Genomic DNA, 25,182 nt, shown 5'->3' with positions numbered 1-25,182 from the left:
CTTTTCATATTGTTTTATTCAGAGTTTTAATTTTAGGCAGTAAATAAAGATAAATACACAGTTTATGCTTAATTAAATATGTAAGCGCTTCAGTAATAGGAAAACACAGGCATTCACAATGCAAGTGTAATCTTTATCAAATATAAAGAAGGTGTTCCTGCCCACACAGCTCCATTTTTGAGCAGTAATGAGCCAGCGTCTGTGTTCCTCTCAAAACACAGAATACTGCAGCCAGTTTCATAATCAACTTCCATCCCATTTCCTGTTTACTTTCATACTTAGACCCTTTCCTTTGCAAATGGATTGGGTTAACCTACATATCTCAAAACAGTGGACTGTGCCAATAAACCCGACTAAATGTCCAACACATCGGCCCTTCCTCGAAGTTCTGACAATTCAGACAGACTTGACACTACATCTGAAAAGATGCTCATGATGTACTGACCATCACATTTTAATTTAAAAATCTACTAAAAAAATCCCTTTCAGTATTCATTATATTATTTATTTCACTCCAACATACTCTGCTTATTTTTCCATTTCTTAATTACCGGCCCTGCTTGAACTCAAAGGTACAGCCAGTTTTGGTTTTTTTTGTTGTTGTTTTTTTCGTAACATCTCTTACGTTTTAAAATATGTGACATAATAATCATTATACAACGGAAATAATAACATTAGTAATATTCCTTTTTTTTTTGCAGAGCCCACTTCACAAATTAGAAATAAAGTCAGCCAGAAGACAACCACTTAGAACCAAAACAGACCAAAAATGTTCATTAATCTTGCAAAAACATTACAGGAGATATTAAACTGACAACTGTGCTGGTTTACCCCACACCCCACCCCATCTCTCCAGTACAACTGTCTTTTATGTCAAGCAATCCATCATCTTCACCAGCCATCACCTGGGGTTCTCCGTGGCTGATATTCATCATCCCCCCTCTCAATACATCTAAAGTAATTATCAGATACTGTATATGCTTTTTATCCCCACCATTGCTACAAAACCCATTTGCTGTTCTACATTCCATTCAGACACAATCTATTAAAATTCAAAAGCTAAAGCTTTTCATACTTGACAATTTTCCTGCCGACTAAAGCTAGAGTGAGGGGAAGTAGAGATCCTTCACCTTGAAGAAGGTGTGTTTACCTTTCTTTCTAAATTTAGAGAAAATATGTAAAGGCTTTAATATATAGTTTTTTCCCCACCAGGTGATAGTCTATGGCAATTTCATAAGAGATCATTTTCAATAGTGGTTCTATTTTAACTATGAAACCCCCACTAAGCCTCTAGTATGTAATATCTCTTTGAAACTTACTGCCTGGTTTTCATGTTTTGCAACCTTCACAATATTGTATTACACTGAATGCCTTTTATTCTTTCAATGCTTTCACACTCTCACTTGGAAAAAGTCGATCAAGCACTTATTTTCTCCAGACATTGCGGTCACATTTTGTTTTGGAAGTATTATCAATGCCTTTCTCTCACCTCCAGCTGGTTCAGGATGCTTCCTACTGTTTTAACAGACAACATGCCATCACCTCAGTCCTTGCTTCTTTCCCATAGCCCCAGTTTGCCTTTGAATTCTTTTACTATTTAACTTATTGGCTTTGGACGTGGCAGTAGCTCACTCTGTATAGGGACTTGGGTTGGGAACGAAGGATCGCCAGTTCAAGTCCTAAATATTGAAGCTGGTCTGGTTGCTGTAGAGCTGCCGGGTCCCTTCCCGAATACCCCTTCTGTACCCTTGAGCAAAGTACTGAACCTCCAATAGCTGTGGCGCGCTTGAGAACCTGTGGACATGCACAGGTTCTCAAGAATTGACCTCTAAACAACAAAGCGTTAAACACAATTTACCCCATGAATCAAAAGGGTATGTAAATTATAAATAATACCTTTAAATCGCACGACTAGTCCAAAGACATGTTCAAAATGTTGATCCCATATGAACAAGTCTGTTATCTAAGCTCCTCAGATAGGCCTATATGGGCTGTTTCTAAGCTGGCCAAGTTTGTGCCATCAGGGCCCTTTGGACCTACCTGTCAGAGGAGTAAAGACCCTCATACTCAGTAATGACTCACTTTGTGCAAGTCATTTTTCAAACAGGCTTTTTTTCATACTGCTTTTACATTGCTTTAATTGTTCTCTTTGTATTTACTTACAGTAAGGCCTAATATGTTTTGCTTTTGTTTGACCTTACTGTTTGGCATTCCATCTTTGTGTTGCCTTCTGGGTATTCTGTTGGATTGTCTGGAAGAGCACTTTGTTAACTATGTTTTTGACAGTACTAACTACATTGTTGTTTTATGCAAGAATGACATTGGGTCACAAAATTTCATTAAAAAAAAGTCTGATTTTATTTTGCCACATAGCATTACACATCAGCATTTTTCTAATTAGGTTATCCTCTGGGTTTGTGTGCATATTAGCATTCTATTGATATGAAGAGCTTCAGCCTTTTTGTAACGTCAGCATGAGATTAGCATCAAAGAGATGATAGCTTCTGGTCTGTGTCAATATTAGCATTCTCTTGTCTCTGTCGATGTCTGCTGGATATGATGGAATCACACATGAGCTGCTGTAATAAGCATCTCATTGAGATGAGTGAGAGGTATTGATTATGTATTGCTGATGTTTGCAGAAGCAATTACCTAACACAGTATGGATCACAGTGCGACGTGTAAGGATGAGGCTGCAGATTCTGAATTCTTTAGTGGAATCCATTACAATCTTTGAAATGGCAGATTAACCATGGCATAAGGACACCAGGACACAAAGCACTCTCTAACAAAGGAGCAGTCAACTGTTGCGGCTACCAAAATTGTCTTCTCCCTTCTTTTGGGTCTGTGCAGCGAAGCAGTGACTCAAATGTCATGAAAAAAGTCAAATGGCCAACCACCATTTGGCGCTTCTCACTTCATAAACAGAACATCATGGTTTAAACACACAGAAAGAAAACCCACGAAAAACACTGTCATCGACAGTGAGGGTAACCAATCATTTCTTACACAGTCTAAAAATTAAGCAGCTTTACAGGAACTACAGAAATGTATGCACACTTGTATATACAGCATTCTGCATTAACAAAAGGCATATAGAGATATAAACTCAGCAAATCCAAATTTGTATTACCCTGAATAAGAAAATATTATAAATCTATTTCCTACACCTACATCAAATATTCCAAGTCAAAGTGTGCTGCTATTTTGGGCACAAGCAGCAGATGGTACAGTACTTACATTTTATTTGGCTTATTGTTGACATACTCCATCTTCGCAATTTAGCATAATGACAGTTGATGCAGTTCGCTCAGAAGCTAGAAATTGAAGTCAGCTTTTTTTCAACCTCGGAGAGATTTATATTCTAGTCAAATAAATAATTGTCATCCTGAATAAAGTCTCTCCTATGTTTCTTCGTTATAAAGTTCTTAAAGAGGTTTCTATGTGTTTAAGATTTGCAGAGGCTCAAAGAGGAGCCAAAGTTAACAAAACCTTGACCTTAGAAATGTGTCATGAAGACCTGCACATCAGGCAAGTAGATTGAGTTCCTGTCATACTGGAAAAAAATAAATGTGAAAAAGGGAATAAAGGAACAGCAACTTAGCAGCGCCCTTGGATGTTCTTCTATTATAGCAGCTGAACTGCTTTGGGAAGACGTTTCTTCTTAATGGGAGGGGGTGGGCTAAGGAGCTCCCTCCCATATAAGTTTTGTGTCTCAGGTGCACTGAAATCGGAGAGGGCAGAGGAGATGGTGAGGGCAAGAAATGGGTCGCAGCACAATTGCCCTGCCTGAACCTCATTCTACTTTCACAGACAATCTTTTACTCCACTCAGGCTCTCAAATGTTCGTGCGGTGTAAATGAATGTGAGGAAATGAATCATTCGGCTCATTTCTGTCTTGCCCAAATCTTCCACTTTGCTTCTGCAGCAGCCAAATCAAAGGGCTTTAAACCCGCTCCTGCAGTCTTGACTTTCCTTAAACTTTTGCCTGCTGAGAAGTGATACTAATGTCTTTGAAAATGTATAACACAAACAAAACAGTACATTACTGTGCAGTCTATAATTATACAAATGGATACAAACCTGGAGATGTATTATATTTTAGACAAATATTCTGGTCTATTTGTGTATTTTAATTTAGCTTTTCAAGAATTTGAATATCAGATTATACATGAGAATCAGTTCTCATTTGCCAGTCCATGTGTGTGTGTGTGTGTGTGTGTGTTTTCCTTCTTTGCATAAAATAAACAAAGAAAAGAGAGTGGGGGATGGGGTGGAGGTTACAGTCGAGGCAACAGTGAAAAACAAAATAAGAGCAAGCTGACAACATAACATTAATGGACTCATCCCTCTCCATCCCGTGGTCTGCATGGCAACCCGCTGTCTTTAGGGTGGCCTGTTGAAAACAAGGGTATTGTTCTCTTCTGCCAAATCTGGCTTGTATAATCTGGGGTAATGGCCCAAAGAGAGATTGACATAGACTGCCGGTCTGCAAGATAAAAAAAAGGGGCTTTGGAAGGAAGGATTGTTGTAGTTTGATGCTGATAAGAAAACAGCAGAGACAGTTAAAGAGGAGACTTTTGCTGTGTTTACTCTCTTGCTCTGTATCTGAAACTAATCTGTGACTTGTGCTATCTCAACATTTGCTTTCCAATTTTACTTGTTGTTATTCCTCATTACACCAAATATCACCCACCCAGACTTAAAAGGGTTTTGATAAAACGTAATCCTCACTCTCATTTCATGTGAAAGTCTTGATGTGTTGTCTTGTCCTTGCTCCTCTTTATTTACAACACTGAAATTAACTATATTACTACTATCACACAACATGTCTTTTTTTACATTCAAAGAGAAAGCATTTTTTGTTTTAAAGTGTAAAAATAAGACTCAGTGTTTTCACTCTATGTTTTATTCTTTGGGACGGAGTTGTCATATTTTGAATTTGTGCTACAATAATTTATGTATACTGTGAATGTTATTCCTATATCAAACATGTGTAGTGTATCAAACGTGTGTATAAGGTAAACTACTGATGTTTGGATACTTTTTGTGAGTTAAAATAAACTGTCTATGGATGACACTGAAAAAATGGTTTAATTCCTGATCTTTGGCTCAGCTGACTGACCTTGGCAGAGCAGTGCTGTAAATGTTAGTCAAACCATGGCGGGTTGATTTATTGCAAACATATCCGTCTTTTTTGTTCCTTCTTTTTTTAAGAGATGGTTTCAAACCCAAAAACTTGAAATTGCATATTTCCATTCACAATGCAGCTTGTATTTCTACTGGATGAACTTCATAGCTCATTTCAAACCTAATTATGGATTCTTAACAAACAACCAAAATCCCTCACCACCTGCCTTGCATCGGTATGTCCCTTTGTTTTGTACTTACAAGGGAGGAGAACAACAAAGAAAAAAGGTATGTAGGTTTGTGTATATAATGTTTAACAATATATTTACAACATCATATTTGTGTAAAACAATTACACCGTTATTTCTCTGAACAATGGCTGTATTTGCTGAAAACAATTACAAAGTAAAAAGTCTTTCAAAAAGTTAAAGCAGCAGCTGGAAGCTGTGGCAGCACTGCTGAGGGGATTAAATAATTAAAATTGAAGTTTGCTTAGCTGGTTCAAGTGTAACAAGGCTTTCATGCAAACAAGACTAGATCAGGTGTTATTGTTCAGTCAGAGTAGAACAGAACAGTATTGTTCATTTAAACCAAAGTTGCAAAGTTAATACATGAATGAATAATTATAATGATCCATTTTTACATCAGTCTTCTTGACAACTATTACAGACAATTTTATAGAGCTATCTTTTCAAAAACAAGGAACAATTAATTAAGTGAGAATTAGTTTGAATGTACTGAATAACCCTAAACTTGTATCCCTGCAAGCTTTATATTGAGAATAATGTATTTTTCAGCTTTATAAAACATCATTTGTCAAATTGAATGTGCTGACAGTATTTTTTTTAGATCAGTTAATGTTTGTACATCTAAATTCAACTCTTAAAGTTAATGCATCCCATGTGGTCTGGTGAGTCTAACTGGTGCCTTAACCTTGATATATATTTTTTTTTCAGGTTTCATCTGCTCATAATCCCTGCTGCTGGTATGGGAATTGAACCATGGAAGAATTTGCTTGGCAGGTGTAAGGGTCATTGACTCTGCAGGGTCACTATACTGCAAGATGACAAACTGAGAGACATGCAGCCGGGCAGGGAGGCAGAGCGGCAGACTAGCAGACAGTTACGCAATGATGCTGACATAGGAAGAGGACAGAAAGGTGGGCAGATCAGCAGGGAAGCAGACAGTTGAAGGAAATGATCAGCAAATCAGACAACCAAAGCAGACACACAGGGACATGGATGGTTATACGACAAGACAAGGGGTCAGAGAGATATTTAGACAGGGACAAAAGAGTGGGCAGATGTATAGGTGTTTCCACCTTGGCAAGTGGACAAGAATGCAAAATTGGATGTGCCAGAAACCAGGAAGAAAGGTAGACAAATAACAGACAGAAACAACAACAGGCACATCTGAAGAAAGAAAAAGAGTTTTACATCAATACAAAGAGCTAGATGGAAAGAAAGGAAGTTTCTGTAGAAGTAAAAGTGTTTTGGGAAAACATTTTAACACAACCTTTGGGTACATTTTGGATGAGGCTTCATTACATCTTTTAAGTTTCTTTTTCTAAAGTTACACTATATCTAGACTACTTCAGACTTTAGTCTTTGTTGTCCCCCTGGGGAAAATCTTTTTCACAGCGCCGTTACTGTCAACACAGACAACTCCCACCCAAAGAACATACATACATAAAACAGGGGGTATTACACAAACAGAGCAAGACAACAGTCAAAAGTTCCAACTCTGGCCTGTTCAGCCATCTGAATCTTTGCCACAACTTAACCACAACAAAAAATATTGCATTCATATAAGAGACTGCACTTGAGAATTGATATGATTGTTTTTGGTCCTGCAATAATTTTGACTCAAAGACAACTGCGGGGGGGCTGTGGCTCAGTTGGTAGTGTCGTCTCTCAACTGGAAGAGGCATGTCTGACGTGTACTTGGGCAAGGCATTTAACCCCAAATTGTTCAGTGGGGAATTAGTTACTTCTGATGGTCTTACTACACTGCAATCCCTGCCATCATTGTGCAAATGGGTAGGTGTAGGGCTGGATTAATAATCAAAAATTAATTTTCAAAATCGACATTCAGACCAATTCATCGATGTGATCTTGCTCATGTCTTTTCATTTCAAACTGGGATTTAATTTCAGTTAAAAATGTTTAATAAATAACCACAAAAGAGTTCAGCAGATATGCACTCCTTAGAAAAAAAAAATAAATCCTAGCTTTAAGTGGAGACCAGATCAGTGTAGTATGAGGGCATAAAACGCAAACCAAATAATCATTCATGTATCATCATCGAGGTAAATTTTTCAATTACATTGCTTTGATGTCAAATCTTCCAGCCCTAGGTAAGTGTGACGTGATGTAAAAAGTGCTTTGAGTAGTCAGAACACTAGAACAGCTATATAAACTATGTAAGCTCAAGTCAAATTGAAGGCATGCACCAGTATAAAATGTCCAGAATAATCAAACATATTACATTTCGACTAGCCCTCTTTTAGGAAAAAAACAAAACAAAAAAACTATACCCTCCACAATTTGCCTATTGCATTTTTATATAATCTCTAAAAAGTAAGATTTTCATATCAAAGGCCAATGGGGAAATATCAAGGATATGACTGAAAATAAATGTAAGCTTGGACTTACTGAACTAATCTCTATTCCTGTGGCAGAGGTCGTCTTCAACATTTGTATAATAAAATTTATTATTAAACTTTTAATATCAAGAGCTGAAATTTGAACACTGTGACTGTGAAGCTTTTTTAAAAAGCTCTATGCAGCACAAGACTGTTTGATATGTCATTCTTCTGCAGTGTCCTGGTTAATAGCAAAAAACTGAAATTGTTTTTTTTTGGTGCAACAAAAATGATGATGGCTCTTTCGAGGTCGACTCTGAAGTCTCACTTTGAATTTCATGCTCAATGCAATTTTCTGTTTTTGTTTCATCTTCTTCAGTAAAAGATATTTCTCTGTTTGTAATGCCCTCAATTCCTTAAATATGCTTCAGCCAAAGCAGCTGTTGCATCACCTCTTATTCCACACATTTGGTCATCATTAACCTATTATGATTTTCTCCTGTCCTTACAGCAATTCTCATTTCTCCAGGCCTCTTCCCTTGACATACACATCTGCTCTTCCTCGTTCTCCTTTCATCACTATCCTTCTCTTCTCCCTTCAATACCCCCATTCCCATCTAAAGCCTCTGCTCCTCTTACCTCTTCATCACCTCTGCTTTGCTCTCTAAACCTTCCCTACCAGTCCCCTCCAGTCAACACCACGTCTTCCTCCTCTGCCTCCTGTCAAATCACTCCTATCGCTCTCTTTTCTACCCTGCCATGTTCCTTTAAGGTCATGAGATATGTGATCGATCAGGGTCATTGATCTACCAATATCCTGGTAGGTGAGTCCTTCATTCCAAAACAGACCATTAGCCAATCATTAATCTAGATCAGACTATTAACCAATCATTAATCTGGACGGCTATTTAAATTGAGGCTGCTGATTGGGTCAATAGTGACCTCTGGCCTGTAGGTTACCACAGCAACATGAGGCCCATCAGTTAAACATTGCCCCCTTCAGCAGCTGTTAACGATCTTAGATATGATTAAATAATACAATCTCATTAAGAGCAAGGAGCTGTAGGGTTTTTTTGTCTTCTAAATTAGCTGTGTCAATGCAAATAAGCACTCAACATTCATATCCATTCTCATAACATCAAATCAAATGTTTGCTTGCCTGCAAGTTTCTTGTGACATATTGACAATGCATGACATCAGATTATCCTGATTTACAGATATAGATATATTTTGAGGCTGATAATAATTACATAACAAAGCATCCTCAAAAAGATCTAGTATAAGATGTGAGATTAAATGTTTTAAATAAAAGAATGTTATGTATGTTAGCTGAAAGCCATGCATGTAAACTATAGCTGAAATTGCTGCACATGACAAGCTTCAGGCTTCTTAGTAAATAAAATAACAATATTTTCAGGATAATTTAATTAAATCAATATACCAACAGCTAACAAAAGACTGCAAACGATTCTGAAGAACATAAATATACACAAACTAGCACAATAATTAAAGGATGGAGGCTGATAAAGACGTAGGTAATACAATGGACACCCACCTCTCACAAAGGCAAATGTACAAAAGGGCAGAGGGGAGACTGCAAAATGAATACACCATTGTAATCAAAGAAGAAGAAAACAAAGGAAGAATGGGCTGCAGACTACAAAATAAGACTTAACAGACAATTGCGTGGTCATTTTGTGTCATAAAAAACAAACAAAATAGACACCAGCATGTTTGACCTTGTTACATATGCCTGAACAAAATTATTGCATAAATTGCAGGGAGTATGATATAATTTGCATACGTTCAAAAACAGTAAGCTAAAACATTACTTGCAACACAGAAAGACAGGGGTCGCAAACATCAGTTAAAACATCAGTACAATTCTACAGCTTGGAAATAAAGGCCCTTTTGTAAAAGCCGAATTGTTAAGCTTTTGCTGTGGCTGTGACAGAAGTGTTGATTTATCTCTTTGGTTGTTTTCTAGGCCAGGATGCTGTATTGGATTGTATTAGACTAACAGGCTTTAAGGTGTTATATGCAAACATAATTCCATCAGAGAAAACTTGTATGATTATGCAACCACCAGTACAGGTAAAAAAAAAAAAAAAGAAAAAGAAAAAAAAAACAGATGTGAATGAACTCTTCTTTAAAATAACATGGGAAAAAATCCATACACGTGTTATGTGTTACTTGTTGAGTTGTAAAATGGATGACTGTGCTATCTATCTATCATTGAGTTGTGCCAACATTTATTTTACATTACGCAACTTGTTCATTTATAACCTCCACTCCTGACACTGCTGAAGGGGATGGGGCAGGGGGTAAAGTGAGGACCGGGTTAAATCTCTTTGGAACGTGCGCAGAAGACCGCACTGTGGTGCTGGAGGTCTCGCCGGTACAAGTGTCTTTAAACGGGTTGACTCGAGCCTAGCAGCGCGCGCGTTGGAAAGGTTCTACCCGGCTTGTTTAACAAGTGAGGAAAGCAACCTTCCTCATTTCATTCAGTGTAGCAGGACGCAGTGATGTGGACTTGGCTCCTGCGCTTCGGATGGTAATGAAATAATTTTCCTTCGAAGACATCAGATGTTGACAGAGGTGGATTTCCCTTTTTTGGAATGTGTTTGATGCACATTAACCCTTTTATCCGACATTATTTGGCTTGCCTTCACGATCTGCTTCATTTTTTCTGCCTCTGGAATATGTGGATTTTGTTTACTGTTTACTATCGACTCGAATACCTATTTAGTAACCAGGAGGCTTGAATAATGAAAATCTTTTGAGATGAAAAACAGCACTTTTAAGGATATTTTTTTGCTCGTGCGCGGCTCGTGCCAAATTTCGCGCCTCAGCAGCCTGTTGTCTGTGCCTGCGGAAGAACGCATAACTTTGCAGCGTTCTGGAGCTGGAGCTGGAGCGGGGGCTGCAGCCTGTCTGAGTGGCGCACCGTCAGAGCCACACGCAGGGGACGAGGAAGGGGACCAACGGGGCGGCCCCGGTGTTCGTCCGTTCTGTGGTTGGACGGGGCATCCGGCGCAGCTGTGGAGCACGGAAGGTGAAGACGGTGGTGATGATAATGATGAGTGGCCTGGCAGCTCGAGCTGGCACTTGGATCCCGCCACTAGTTTGTTTATTTCTGTGCGCTCTTGTCTTTCTCCCGCCGTGCGCCCACTCGCACCCACAGCCTTGCCAGGTGTTGAAACGGATTGGCCACACGGTTCGAGTTGGGGCTCTGCACGTTCAGCCTCGCTTGCTCTCCGCCACTAATGGAAGTGGTTCTGAAGATCCGGATACAGATCGAGGTTTGACAGGGAGCCGGGAGCGCGGCTTGGATTTTGAAAAGCATATTGAAACAAGTGTCAGTGCGTCTGGATATGGAAGTCTCAGGTCTAGGGGCACCGTTAATAGCCAGCGGGGGGGCAGCAGAAGTAAGAACCAGGCACGGCAGCGGGAGGAGAACACTTCAAGGGAGAAACGCGTGTTTGCACCCCGCGATTCGGCCCTATTCGCAGTCGAGGCTCTCAATCGGGCCGGAATGCTGCCATACAATTTGTCCCTGGAGCTTGTTATGGCTGTTGGCTCCGGACTCGGTGAACTGCCCGCGTTCTCCTCCTCATCTGTAGGCAGCCCTGCAGAGGAAGACCCCCTGTCCTTTGTGGAGAGCGTGTGTCATACCGTTGTCGTGCAGGGGGTTTCCGCCATGATCGCATTTCCACGGAACCGGGACGAGTTCGTCAAGTTGGAGTTCGTCTCACTTGCGCTCCAGGTGCCAGTCGTCAGCGTTGTGCAGAAGGAGTTTACGCGCCAAAGTGAGGTAAAACCCCCCCAAAAAACAAAAACCGTAGAAAACGTGATTTCTCACTGCATCTGTCACTGTTTAGAACTACTTTGTCATACAACTGCAGGGGAGCATGCCAGTTATTAACAGATGTTTTAATAGAAAAAGAAGGGTTTCCTGTAAACTTGACAAAATGTGTCCAATGACAAGAACACAATTTAAATAAAGAAAACATTGCAGATCTCAGTTTTACACCAGCGTTGAAATGAGTTCTTGTGGATTTAAACGATCCTATTTACAGAGCAGCGCCCCTCATTTCAACGTAAATTGAAGGACTTAAGAATTAATGATCATTTTCATCTGTATACTCGGCATTCATTGAGATGAAGGACATAATTTTCTTTTCTGTTTTTATTGGCTGATTGTTCACACAATGCATGTGATAGGGATATCAGAGAAATGCTCTGTCCGTGGTGCTGAACTCTAAAGTACACTATGTTATCTCTTTGCAGAAAAGGTGACAATGGCACATTCTTACTTTATAGATAAGGTAATTTTTTTGTATCTCAGCATTTAGACATACATAATTTAAACCCTCTTTGCTTACGTGAACCTTTAAAATGTTATTTTTTTGTTTTTTAATCGTCAGTGCTTGAAGTAGAAATTAAGCACTTTGCAATAATAAACAAAAAAACACAAGTGCACAGCATGGCACACACACACACACACACACACACACACACACAGTTGTCTAAGATAAACCCAATTTGTGCTGACACCTACTGCCACATTATTGGTTTTTCCCAATTTTAGTCTAAACTTTCCATGGCATTTCACAGTTTGTTCCAAAGCATTCTTCCCATCCTTTCTCTATTATTTTGCTCTATTTTGCTCAACTAATTTTTACACAGTTCATATTGTAGTGACTGAACTGTTATTGCCCTGTCTGTTTTTTTTTTTTTGCCAAAGAAAAACTCTAACCTCTAGCTTCTAAGGTCTGTTAGTCCCATTTCTTCTTTTTGAATTGCAATAGCTTAAGATAGTTTTGGAGAGCTTCAAAGGCAGTTCAATTCTGGAGAAAAAAGAGGTCATTGTAAGCAACAAGTCCACATATTTTCTACACTGAACAGCAAAATAGGATGTTGTCAAAACATTCTCATATAGCCATTTAAAGCTTATCATTTTCAGATCAAACTTCCATATAACTCAATGTGAGAAAACATATTTGAAAAGACACCGGCTAAGAGTATTTGTAAGTTTTAAGAATGTGTGAGGAAACAAGAGAAAAAAGAAACAAGAAAAGAGAGAGGGAGAGAAAGAGTGTAACTAACACAAAATGATTTTGGGAAGCAATGCACTGTACACCTCTTTAATTAGGTGGTTCGAACAGGGTAAGTTCTGCATATAAATGAGTTCCTACCAACAGTGTGTGTGGTTTTTGATGTTGCATAGACAACTATCCAGTGAGGGCCAAAGTGCATCACAGTTTTTTTGTTCAGCACACAAAGGAGACACACAAATCTAAACCCATTAGTTAGACTGAAGGGCTCTGGGACTCTTGCCACCTACTGAGCTATAGTAATGCCTGTGTGTGTGGCCATAGTAATATCTAATTTCCTGCTTCTTAAACAAGGAAGCATTTTGCTGTAAACAGTAAGCAGGTGTCTAAAGTCTAATAACAGGTGTAAGTAAAGCAGCGTTCCATGAGACAAAGATTGATGGATGGGTGGATGAATAAAAGTACTGGCAGAGAAAAATGAGTAGGAAACGACAGCCTGGCAAACAATTTTCAGTTCTCATTTGGAACTTTTAGGGCTTAACTCCCCTCTGACTCAAACTAGTTTTGCCAGCAAATCCCTACTGAAGGCTGGAAAAATTTTCTCCAGTGCAACTGTGAAAACTTTTTAAATGTCTTTACGTCATCTCATTATTATTATCAATCAATCAATCAATCTTTTTTGAGTATGGGGTCAATTCATAACAAGTGTTATCTCAAGACACTTTACAAAAAGCAGGTAAATTACCTTACTCTTTGTCTGTTAACGTGACAATAAAGAACAGGAAAACAGACCATGTTTATTGTTATGTTTTAAAAAAGCAGGAAAAAGACCTTAACTCACAAGAACCTAACCTAATTTATCATAGCGTGGCAAGAAAAAACTGCCCTTTAACAGGCAGACATCTTCGGCAGACCAGAGCTCATGACGGAACAGCAACTATGAGCTAGTCTATACCTGCGTCCGACCTAACTATAAGATTTATCAAAAAGAAAAGTTTGAAGTCTTTTCTTTAAAAGTACATACTGTGTCTGCCTCCTGGACCTCGACTGGTAGACGATTCCAGAGGAGCGATGCCTGATAACTGAAGGTTCTCCCTCCCATAGTACATTTAGAGACTGTTGGTACCACGAGCAGGCCTGCATTCTGGGAGCGCAATGTTCTCGACAGGTAGTACGGCACAATTAACTCTTTAAGATAGGATGGTGCCTGACTATTTCAAGTTTTGTTAGTGATAACAAGGAGTTTAAATTCTATTCTAGATTTTATAGGGAGCCAGTAAAGAGAAGCCAATAGAGGAGTAATGTGGTCCCTTTTCCTAGTTCTAGTCAGAACACGAGCTGCAGCGTTTTGGACTAGTTGAAGAGTCTTAAGAGATTTACCATAGCACCCTGCTAAAAGAGAATTACAGTAATCCAACCTGGAGGTAATAAATCCATGAACTAGTTTTTCTGCATCATTTTGTGCCTGATCTTAGAGATATTACGAAGGTGAAAATAAGCTGTTCTTGAAAGTTGTTTAACGTGAGACTTAAAGGACATGATGAAGTTCCCAACCTTTTTTTTTACTTTGCCATGTTTCATTCTCACAACATTTATACTTAAGGTACAACAGCATTTACAGGGTGTGAGATTGAATCAGACAATGATCTTTGATGGGGGATCAATCTGATGGCGAGGGAAACAAAATCTCAGAATTTAGCATATTTCTTGCAAGGGCTCGAAACAAAACCCCTTAAAAAGGTCAGTTGTCTACAATTGGAAGAAAATCATGCTCTTTGCATCAAAATATGTTTATGATATTCCCTTTAAGTTGAAGGGCGTGAGTACAGAAATAAAAATGTAAGGGTTTTGTAAATTAGAGACTAAGTTCTGGGATGTACAGCATGTTGATTTGATACAGCTGTGAGTTCTATGATATGTCAACGCTGTGGAATACATCTTTCGCCAAATTCGTCCTAAACAGCTTTTGCAAAAATGTTGAACTTTAGCTGATTAAATGTTCATGTGGTTTTCATATCATAGACGCTTTGGACTGACTGCTCATCTATCTCTATCGCCCACATGAAAAATAAAACAAATACACTAGCAAAAATGACCTCTTGGATGCCTTTATAAATAAAACACACCAAAAAGTCCTCTCTGGTGGCCAAATGTGCAAGAGAGCATGTTAAATTCCCTGCAGTTCGTCCTTTCTGTGGACAAAACTTGATGAAGTACGCTCCAATGTGCCTTTCCTATGGGGAACAAGTGGTCAACTCCATAGTGCCCTAGTGGATAAAGAACATGCCTTCAGGTTGTCTTTTCAGACCAGAACTCATGATGTGACCTTTAGGGTGCCCCTTAACACCAGAATCGCTGGGGGTTGCTGCAAATCTACAACCCAAATTTACCCATTAGAGAGCGTGGATTTTCAAGCGACAAGGTCATTTGTTCAACATTCTACACCCCATGTTGTATTAGCATGCTAGCTGTACAGTCTTTATTCCATCCCAAGGCCATAATTAATTGTTATAACAACTTTTTCATATCACAATTATTTTATACCTACTTTAATGAGAAAAACACTGCAAACAGCTGATAAAAAGCTAACATCAACTAATTGACTTAAATTCACATTTTATTCATGCAATGTAACACACAATTGAAAACGGGCACATTTTGACAAATGGCAGTTCTTGCATTAAAATTGTTGAATTGAACGGTGGGCTCTCTTGGATGCCCCCCAAGAAAACGATACACAGGGCCCAAGGCTGCCTTTCATACAATGCAGTAAGGATTTTTTTTACATGAAGATAGTGCCCAACAAAGTCCAGCTTGGGCAATTTTTTATTCATCCATAACTGATGGACCTGCCAATGTTTGTAGAGGTGAAACTCTACACAAAGCTATACAATATGAGACTCTTAACATGTTTTTAAGATGACATAAACAACTGATTAGCTTTACAGCGAGTCAGCAGATTGTAAATGCTTTCAGGGTTTATGCACAACTTCGTAACTGTCTTATAATCGAGGAAGACTACTAATCATGATTTGTCAACATCAACTCACATTCAACAATTACATTTTTAAGTTCAAAATTACTTATAATGAATAATTATAGCAAGGTGTTGTTTGCTCTTTATATAGCTGACTACAAGTGTGGTAGTTATTGATGTCTCTATTTTGCATGCAGATGTTAAAAATGTTCTCAATAACTACAAAAAACAACAACTATTTTTTAAGCAGGCGAATAATTATTCTTCAAATTCTATTCATGGGATTGATGAAACTGACCAACAGATGAATCTAATGGACGTTTATTTAAAGCTTGTGAAAAAGTTGTAAAGCCAATTACATAGCACCTTTTAAGTGTATGTGCAGTTTGTTTGTGAGTGTATGCAAGTGAGTGCATGACTAATTGATCGCTTGAATGGCTGGTATGATGTGTACAGGGTATAGTTTGCCAACATAGGTTGAACTAGAACAGGCGACTGACCTGATAGCAGCAACCTGATTTGGAGTACAACGTTTTATCGTTTTACAGATAATGAATTTGTCAGTGTGGTCGGTGGAAGAAAACAAAATATGCCTATTGTGCAAACAAATATCGTTGAACTAAATTTTTAAGCTGAAGACTTGTCACACAAGCATGCCCAGGTGTCTTTCTTTGGCAGTTGGTTGGGGGAAGATACAATAAAAGTTATTGTTACTCGAACATGAACATTAGCTCTTCTGTTCATCTCATTTCATGGGCTGTGTTTAATTCTCCTATGTTCCGTGTCTCTTCTCTTTTAGGAAACTAAAATGCTGCGGTGTCACAAGACTAATAATCAACAGGGAAACACACTTTTTTTTGTTTTGTTTTTTAATTTGGTTGTGATTGAACAATGTAAACATGATGGTCAGGCATAGGTTGTTATGGCTACTCGCTCTGCATTTGACACTTAGTTTTTAATGGCTATTTCTGGCATGCAATCAGCAAAAGGCTGCCTGATTAGTATCTTGTGACGTCATTCAAATGTGTTTAACCTTTTAACAAAAGTAATCACTCTCAACTATCATACACTTTGTTAAGTTGTTGGAAGAAAATGGGTTATATTCCGGCTACTACTTGCATCCATAGCATAGATTTCATCATGCTGTCTCAACAGGTGAGATTTGTCAGGCAGACTTTTGGAGAAGAATAAGCAACAAAACCAATTAGCATTCGTTAGAATTGGGCTATCAACCGGTTCATATTATATTCAACTTATATATTCTTCAACTTGTATAGGTAAATTTGAATATCCTTGATATGTATAGTTATGTTAACGTTGATTATAGACATATGTGTGCTTCTTGCCCATTTATAATTCATATAGTTATAATGCTGGTCCAATATTACCCCAGTAAACTTCTTATTGGCTTTTTCTTATCTTGCTCTACAGCAACTGAATCCTTTATGTTATTCATGTTGAGCCAGTGCAAAGTGGTTTTAGGTCCTTTTCATCCCCTGCTGCAGCTGAAATTGAAGCTGATTTTTCAGTGGGAGTGAGCAACAACAATAAAGTTATAAGTAAACCAAAACATTGATTAAAACATTGAGCGGAAATTTGAGTTAGAATTCTCTCTCATCTCTCTATCCTAATACTAATAGCTAATCAAAACGTTGTTCAAACTAGTGCAAAGTGCAGTTGAGATACATACATTGAGATATGTGTGAGTCAGTTGCTGGAAAACTTTACAAAATTCCACATTTTCAGTCTTTGATCATTATTTGTCACCTAAGTTTGATGTTTTCAATAATACCAAGGATACAGTACATTTGTCACCTGACATGAAATAACACTAGATGTGACCAAAAATACAATGAGCTAATGGAGTCTTTATTGTGCTACCTGAGGAATATATGATGCTAAACCAGAAACCAGAAGGAAAGAAGGTTTATTTTGTGTTGACATTGGTGTCTTTAATTTTTTGTCGAAAAATAATTTATGGTATAGGTGGATCTGGTGCATGGGCATACAAAGGAACATATGACTGCCAAATGGGTACCATTTCATTATACTAAACATGGAACAGTTTTGAGGGAAATGCCACCTCCGTTGTTCGAGAAATGACCAAAATGCTACAGAACTATATGTGTGGCAGCAATCATTTCATGGTGTATCAATATTTTCCCGTGCTTGGGTAAGATTGCTGAAGAGAAAGGATTTGGAGTCAAGGGCTAAAATTGGCATTGTACATCATAATCTTTATAGGGCGGGAACACAAAAAGGTTTTATTTCTAGCTTCTGTGGGGGAAAAATTGAGAGACTGAGTAATGCAGTCTCGGTCGAGGTACAACACTAGAAGCAGAGAGGAGTCTGACTTCCCAATCAGGGAGGAGTTTATCATGACAGAATCTAGGTCTGCAGAGTCCTTTGAAATATAGCCCATGGAGTTAAGAATACTCTATACCTCCAAAAGCATCTTCCTTTTTAACTCCTCAGAGACAAGTTTAGCACATGTTATGGTGTGAAATGGCTGTCATCACAGATCACACTTCCTTTTCCTGTTATCCACCAATTTGAGAAGCACCAGGTGGATTGAAGCAGAACCAAATCTGTTGTGCTGCCAGCTGGTCTTCAAGGGTAGCTTTATGACATCACATGTTTCATGCAGTTTTATACTTACGCTCTTAAAGTTTGTGCCTTGATCCGACAAGGACATTGAAAAGAAATTCCCATTTAATCCCTGTCTATTATAGCAATCCGGAACAAACAAGTTGCCCCATCCTTGTTCTGGTTCTCCTTTAACCAGCATTGGGCCAAATCATTCCATTCTAGATGTTATGAAGGTAGATCTATGTGGTCTCAAACTTGAAGGGAAGATCTAGAATTTGGTGTCCTTCCTAGTTTCCTGTATTTAATACAGTTGTGATACACATTAGATTGGTAGGCCACAATAAGCACTAAAGATGCAGGTGGAAATGTCTGTGGATATTTCCCCTTACCCCTAGTTGGCTCATTTTAACTTCTGGCTGCTTTACTCCCTATTCTTGAAGACCCTACTGTAGATTGAATAATGAGATAATAATAACTGTAGATGTGTTTTGCTTAAATGTTTATTCGGTGACATCCCTCTGTTAAAAATGAGCAAATCCCTTACTGGGTATGGGCAAATAAATAAATAATAATACTGGCTAAAATAAAGAACCTCAAGAACCTCTGTGCAATCAAATTATTGTTCAGCTATTTCTTTCTAAATCTCACCCTGTCTAAATTTGTTAAGCTTAAGAGATTTTTTCAGACCAATGGAAATTGTGCTTTTCATTTAGTTATCTTACAGCACAAATGAGACCACTTTTTTTTTTTTAACCCCTGGTTCAGGTGATGTGAATAATGATATTCATGGGTTCAAGTAAGTGAAGGCTAAAATCCATTATATCTAGCAGACTGTGTTTGTTCCCCAGGAACAAATAGAATTCTAAGATAGAAAGTAATTCTACTGTTGGATTTATAACCTTTCCGTCATTCTCTGCCTCTCCTCTCCACTTTATCTTTTCTTTCTCCTGATCCCTGATTTTTTTTACTCCATCCCACTTTAACCCATTCCATTTTTTATGTTCACACACCTCCTTAAAATATCTCCATTGCCCCATTTTTCGCCTTTCCAACCTCTGACCTCTATCCAATTTCTAATTTGTCCCTTCCCACTTGTTGCAATCTCCACACAATCAAAAACACCCTCTGATGTTTTGTCCTCCCTGCCCTCTCGGAAATACAACTGACCCTTACCAATCCATTGTCCTCCAATCACTTCTTGTTTATCACTCTTCTGTCATCTCACATTTTCATTCCCTGTAATTTATCCTGCTTGTTGGCTTTACCAACCCCCTGGTCTCAATTTCATCTATCCAATCCCATGTTTTATGTTACGTCATACCTATTCATTTTATCTTGTTTCACTATCACATCTTTTCTCAATCCTTCCTTATTTTGTCTTTAAATATATCTCTTATATCTTTTCAAAATTCTCCTGCTCTCTATTTATTTGTCTCCCTCTTTTATCCTTACATCTTCCTTGTTTTAACCTCTAACTCCACCTTGCCCATTCATCTCCCATCTCACCTGTTTCCTGTTTATGATCTTCTAACAGAATCCACTCCATTTCCAAATGGCGATGCAGACCGTAGAGGCCCCACCATCTCGTCTACTTTATTCCCTGCTGATGATGAATGGCTGGTGGGACATCAGTGTTCTTCTCTGTCAGGAATGGGACATTAGTGACTTTCTCCTTCTCATCAAGAACAACACACGCTTCCACTTGGGCAATCTTGTCAATCTGACAGCGACTGCCTCTGCCTCGACTTCTTCTTCATCTTCATTATCTCTTTCAGGAGTAGCTTCAGGTGTTCCATCAGGAATGGACGCATCCTCATCTTTGTCTTCTTTACCTTATTTGTCTCCTGCTGCCTCATCTTCCGCTTCTTCAGCCTCTTCGTCCTCTAAATTAGATCAGCAGCAGGCTCTCATGCGGCAGCTGGAGGCACTACGAGAACCATCATCAACAACTGGAGTGGTTACTTTTGGATGCGAGATTCGCGAAGTGCGCCGCCTTTGGACGCTGGCTACTCGGATAATGCTCCCAGACTTTCACTGGGTTCTGGGGGACAGTCAGAATGTGGCTGAGCTGAGAACAGAGGGGTTGCCCCTGGGGCTATTGGCTCATGGGGTCATGGGTTCCCCTTCTCTGGATCATTACGTCCATGACTCCGTGGAGCTGGTTGCACGGGCAGTTGGCAGTGCAGCCCAGGAGGATCCTGCCCTGGCACTCATACCTGGAACCACTAACTGTATGGATGTACAACAAAGTAATGGCAGCTCAGGGGAATACTTGGCACGGTAGGGAATCATTTGGATATTAAGTGATCATTTCACCCCGATATTCTCATATGAGTGATTGATGATAATGATGATGATAAAAAGGAGAATGTTTCTATATCTTGTTGGGGTTTAGAAGGAGCTAATACATGGTCAACATTTGTGTTTTATACAGTAAACTATTATCAAATTAACATTAATAATGACATTTATTATATTACTTATTTAAATCAACAAAATTATTAAACTGAGTTTATAAACCTATAAGGCACCACTCTGATATCAGAGAACAACCAAATATTACAATATCAGTCTCAAATGAATTAATTATATACTAACATTATTTATAAATAATAACCTGTATTTAATAAATTGAAAGCTCGAAATGCATGTCACAATGCCAATACTCAAGTTATCACAAACTGTTCTTTAAATTACAACAGAATTTATTTAGCAAAGAAACATGAAGTTATTTGATGACAATCAAACAAATAACTATTACAAACTACAGAAAACAAAATATAAACAAACAGTGGCCCATTTGTGTGTGTGTGTGTGTGTGTAGGTGTGCGTGTGTGAGTGTGGAAAAGAGAAAAAGAGGAGTCGTAGAAAGAGGGAGCAAGATGGTGGCATAACCAGGTGTGGTCATGTGTTGGTGGAAACTGAACACAGGTCTCCCAACCTGGTCTATAGTCTACTTTGACAGGACCGAGTTAGACTCTGTCTCTTCTTGATCTACTGTATTTCTCTGCAGCACCTGAACGACTACAAGTGTATAGATCTATGTGTGTGTCTGCGCCATGTGTGTATGTGTGTTAGAAAGAGAGGGGAAAAGAAACAGGGTGTCTGAAGAGGCTGGATCACATCTGAAACTTGTGCACAACTTGGGAATAGTTTACTTAACTACCAGAAGCCAGTGGCTGAATTTATGTTAATCTGGTCCTTCCTGATCATGAATTCTGTTATTCGGTTATGACGCTAGAGTTCACAGAGAAACGCTCACAGGATGCAGCGGCAGAACTAAAGAAAACAAAAATTGCGTCTTAGTAAAACCCAAGATGCAGTGATCAAATAAAAAGCAAACAAAGTTTCACATTAATAACTCAGTTATTAAACACACTCTCTAAAGCTAACTGCACAGATTTAATTAAGCCTCATTTATTACCCGAATGTCTGTGGTTGATGAGAGGACAGGTCCCACAATGAAACCAGATATGTTCCCGTATGAGTTGTGAGTAGGATGGGTGTGTTCTCCGTTGAGCGAGGAGACCTCGGTCGATGTCCTGTTCGTTGCAGGATGGAATGAGATGTAATCTTTACAGTCTCAAAAAACTGTTTTAATTCGGTCTATGAACAAGACGTTCTCTGAGAAACTCTGTCGAGATACGTTCAATGGATAATCTGAGTTCGGTATTCGCAACACGCACATCAAAAATTTTACACAATGAGGAGCGTGCTGTGAAGCAGGAGGTAGACTTGTGTCTCTGAAAGCATTTGAAGAGAAACAAAGGGAGACGGCTGGTTTCATTAGCCCAAAACCTCACACGTATGTGTTAGGTGTTGTGGAGAATTCTGGGAGTATCCCTGCAGTGCATGTCGGGAGTAGGAATCATTTCCTGTTCCTTGGTTAATGACGACAAGTTAGGCTTCTCCAAAGAGACATAGAGCTGAGTTTTGTCTGGCATTCTGGCTGTCCCCAACAATCTTAAAATAATTCTTTCAGTAAAATAACATAAAAACTTATGCTTAAGCGTACAACAAATTAGTATAAAATGATAATGAAACTGTTCACATTTTTTGCCTAAATTTGAAAAATGATGGTACTTTAAATCACAGCAGTGATGTGTTTTTGTGTTTCAGGCAATGTTAAATCAGTATTGAACTTAATTCTTGCTGATCTAATTCTATGTTTGAAATAACTGTATTTGTATCGTTTATACATACAAATACAAACCATATAGAAACCATATTAGCAAAGCCCAGGCTATGTGAATGTCAAGAATACATATACATTATGCAACCCGCTGCTGCTTATTGATTTTAAAAAGGGGTACCTGATTGTGATGTCAGTATCACAAGATGATTGTGATTAAATGAATCGGACTGTGGAGAAAACATTTGGAGCTGTGTTTCTGATAACCTGCTGTATGTCCGTTATTGACTTTGTTTCTAATTATTTGTGGGGTAATATGCAATGTGATCTCTTGTCTGTTGGCTGAGTTTTGAGACCTATTCACTAAAATCTGATGTGTTAGTACTGCAAGATTGAAGCTGAGTGCAGTTAACCAAAAATAAATTTGCTGCCCAGAATACTGTGAGCTATCTACTTACACACGTATAGACTTCAAGCCTAAAATTTCACTGTAATAATTTGGGAATTGACTGTGTTTCATCTTCAGCCAACAGACATCATGGCAAATCCCGCTCCACACCCCCTTTCCTCTCCTGTGCTGTTTACATATGTCAATCTTCCTTCTGTTTCTACTTCATCTTCTCAGAAATGCTTTCCTTTTGGGGGAAACAACTTCTCTTACTTAATGCATTTGTTCAAAGACAAGCTGCAATGTCAGTTTGACTTTTGCAGAGAAACACGCATGCATGCTTAAGTACGCAGCACATTCAAGAGCATACTCAGTAACGCAGCAGTGTAGGAAATGATAACATGTGATGAATGGCATTTAACAGCTGCATCATAATCTACAGTTGAGCCACTCTATTTTGCTGATATATGAGTAATGAAGAGTGTGTGTCTGCTGCATTACAATCTGAGTTTGACCTTTCTCACAACGATTCTCCTTAGAATACCCGAATCAGCAGAATGACTGGCCAAGAAAGACACATATTTGATCATGGAGAGCTTCAAGGGATAAAGCAGATTATCCACTGATTGTGTTTACAATTTCTGGTTAATTTTAATATTTACATTAATTTTAATATTCATATGCTGTTCGTCTAATAGAACAAGAATCTGGTGTCATAAGGTTTCACAGGTTTGTACGAGCCCTGTTGATTGAACAGTGTAGGCAGTAGGAACATTATCTACAGAGGTAGCTTTTCCATGTTGGATATGGGGTCTACTCTAACTATAGCAGTCCTGGGATGTGGAAATGCCATACATGCCTGTCAGAGATATACACAATAGCAATATATGATACTGTAAAGCCAACTGTGGATGCTGGAGAAAAAAAGGTGTTTGTATCTGTTTTGCAAATATAACGAAAGGTTGGTGTTTCCCAGTAATTCTATCTTTGCAAAGCTATGGAAATGTGTTCATACTAAAGGGATTAATAGATGTGGATTTATTATTCTTTTCCCAATTTCTGTTCGTCTCTATACTTGACAAAGATTGGCCTTTAAATTGAGCTGTGACGATAATTGATCTCTACTGCATGGTATAACAATTTGTTTGTGTCAGCAACGTTACAATTTTATTAGTTTCCTTTTTGCTTTTTCTGTTTGTAGTTAGTTGCAGATGAGTAGTCTAATATGTGTAGGTTGTAACCACTTCAACACAGAGTGTGACTCAACACAGCAACACCTGAAGGCGTTACCCATAAAGGTTCAAAACTTTTAAAGTGTTCCATGGCGAGATTCTCAACCAGGTCATAGCTCTCTTAGATTGCTTAAGAAACATCTTGATGATAACGCTACATGTTCTGATAAACATTTCTCTGTAGTCCTTCTGCCTTTGTATCACTACTTGGGCCATGTTTTTTTTTTGTTATAACAAACGTTCTCCATTGTTTTTGACATGTATCCAGACATTTTTGACAGAAAGCTAAATAATCCGACTGTTACTTTAAGTCACAATTTTCCACAATTTGGCAGAGGCTTCAAGGGCTGTGGATGGCCAGAGGGAGTGTGAAAAATATCAAAGAGCTGAATGTGTGGCAAAAGGTTGGAGTTGACCTTACTCAAGTTCTGCAGAGGAAGAAGCCAATATTTGCACATGAAATTTGCTGAAAGAGTATGTATATTTGGGGGGCAATTTTGTATGATTTTGCTTCAAGGTAGTTGGGCATGGACCCAGGAGAAGTACTTAAATACATTAAAGTTTAATATTATTCTTTAATAATGCTAATTTTATTAAGTCTGAGTTTGGGATTATGGGTGCTAGTGCAAAGGAAGTGTGAAAGATAACAGAAGAAAAGCATACAGGAGATGACATTTTAGAGCAGGTTACAATGATATATATGTTATAGTGTTCTTAACTTTGAAAATAACCTACAGTATGTTAAACATCTACTCTTGTGCTGAGCATTTTTTTTTTCACAGATGTATTAATATATCTGTGAAAAGAGTGGCAGGTATTAAAGAGAAAGGAGCTGACACATAACAGGTGTCATCCTTTAAACAGTATCTTACTAAGGAAGCAGTAATGTCACAGCTATTCAGTAGAGTTTATGTCTCCTGCCCCAGATTCTTGTTCTGCCAAACTGGCACTTTAGAAGTGCTCAGGTGAAAGACTGTATCAAGCAGTCTACACCACTTCAGTGATTGATAATAGGCCACACTGACTAATTGCCTCTATTTCAAATCGGCAATTTCCAGGAGTAGCATGGTAGAGCTTCAACAAAGAAGATCAC

General features: G+C 38.5%; 1 protein-coding gene across 1 annotated transcript in view; it reads left to right on the top strand.

Moving 5' to 3' along the window:
* The first annotated feature begins 10,013 nt into the window (after nucleotides 1–10,013).
* grin3a (glutamate receptor, ionotropic, N-methyl-D-aspartate 3A) overlaps nucleotides 10,014–25,182 on the top strand; it is a 53,983-nt gene continuing 38,814 nt past the window's right edge. Inside the window, exons 1-2 of the mRNA XM_079365168.1 lie at nucleotides 10,014–11,528; nucleotides 19,872–20,617. Coding sequence (XP_079221294.1) covers nucleotides 10,785–11,528; nucleotides 19,872–20,617 — 1,490 coding nt within the window. The 5' untranslated portion in view covers nucleotides 10,014–10,784. The remainder of the gene's footprint in view (nucleotides 11,529–19,871; nucleotides 20,618–25,182) is intronic.

The sequence above is a fragment of the Symphodus melops genome (assembly GCF_947650265.1).
Source record: "Symphodus melops genome assembly, chromosome: 16".
Taxonomy (NCBI): domain Eukaryota; kingdom Metazoa; phylum Chordata; class Actinopteri; order Labriformes; family Labridae; genus Symphodus; species Symphodus melops.
This window is presented reverse-complemented; position numbering and strand designations above follow the sequence as displayed.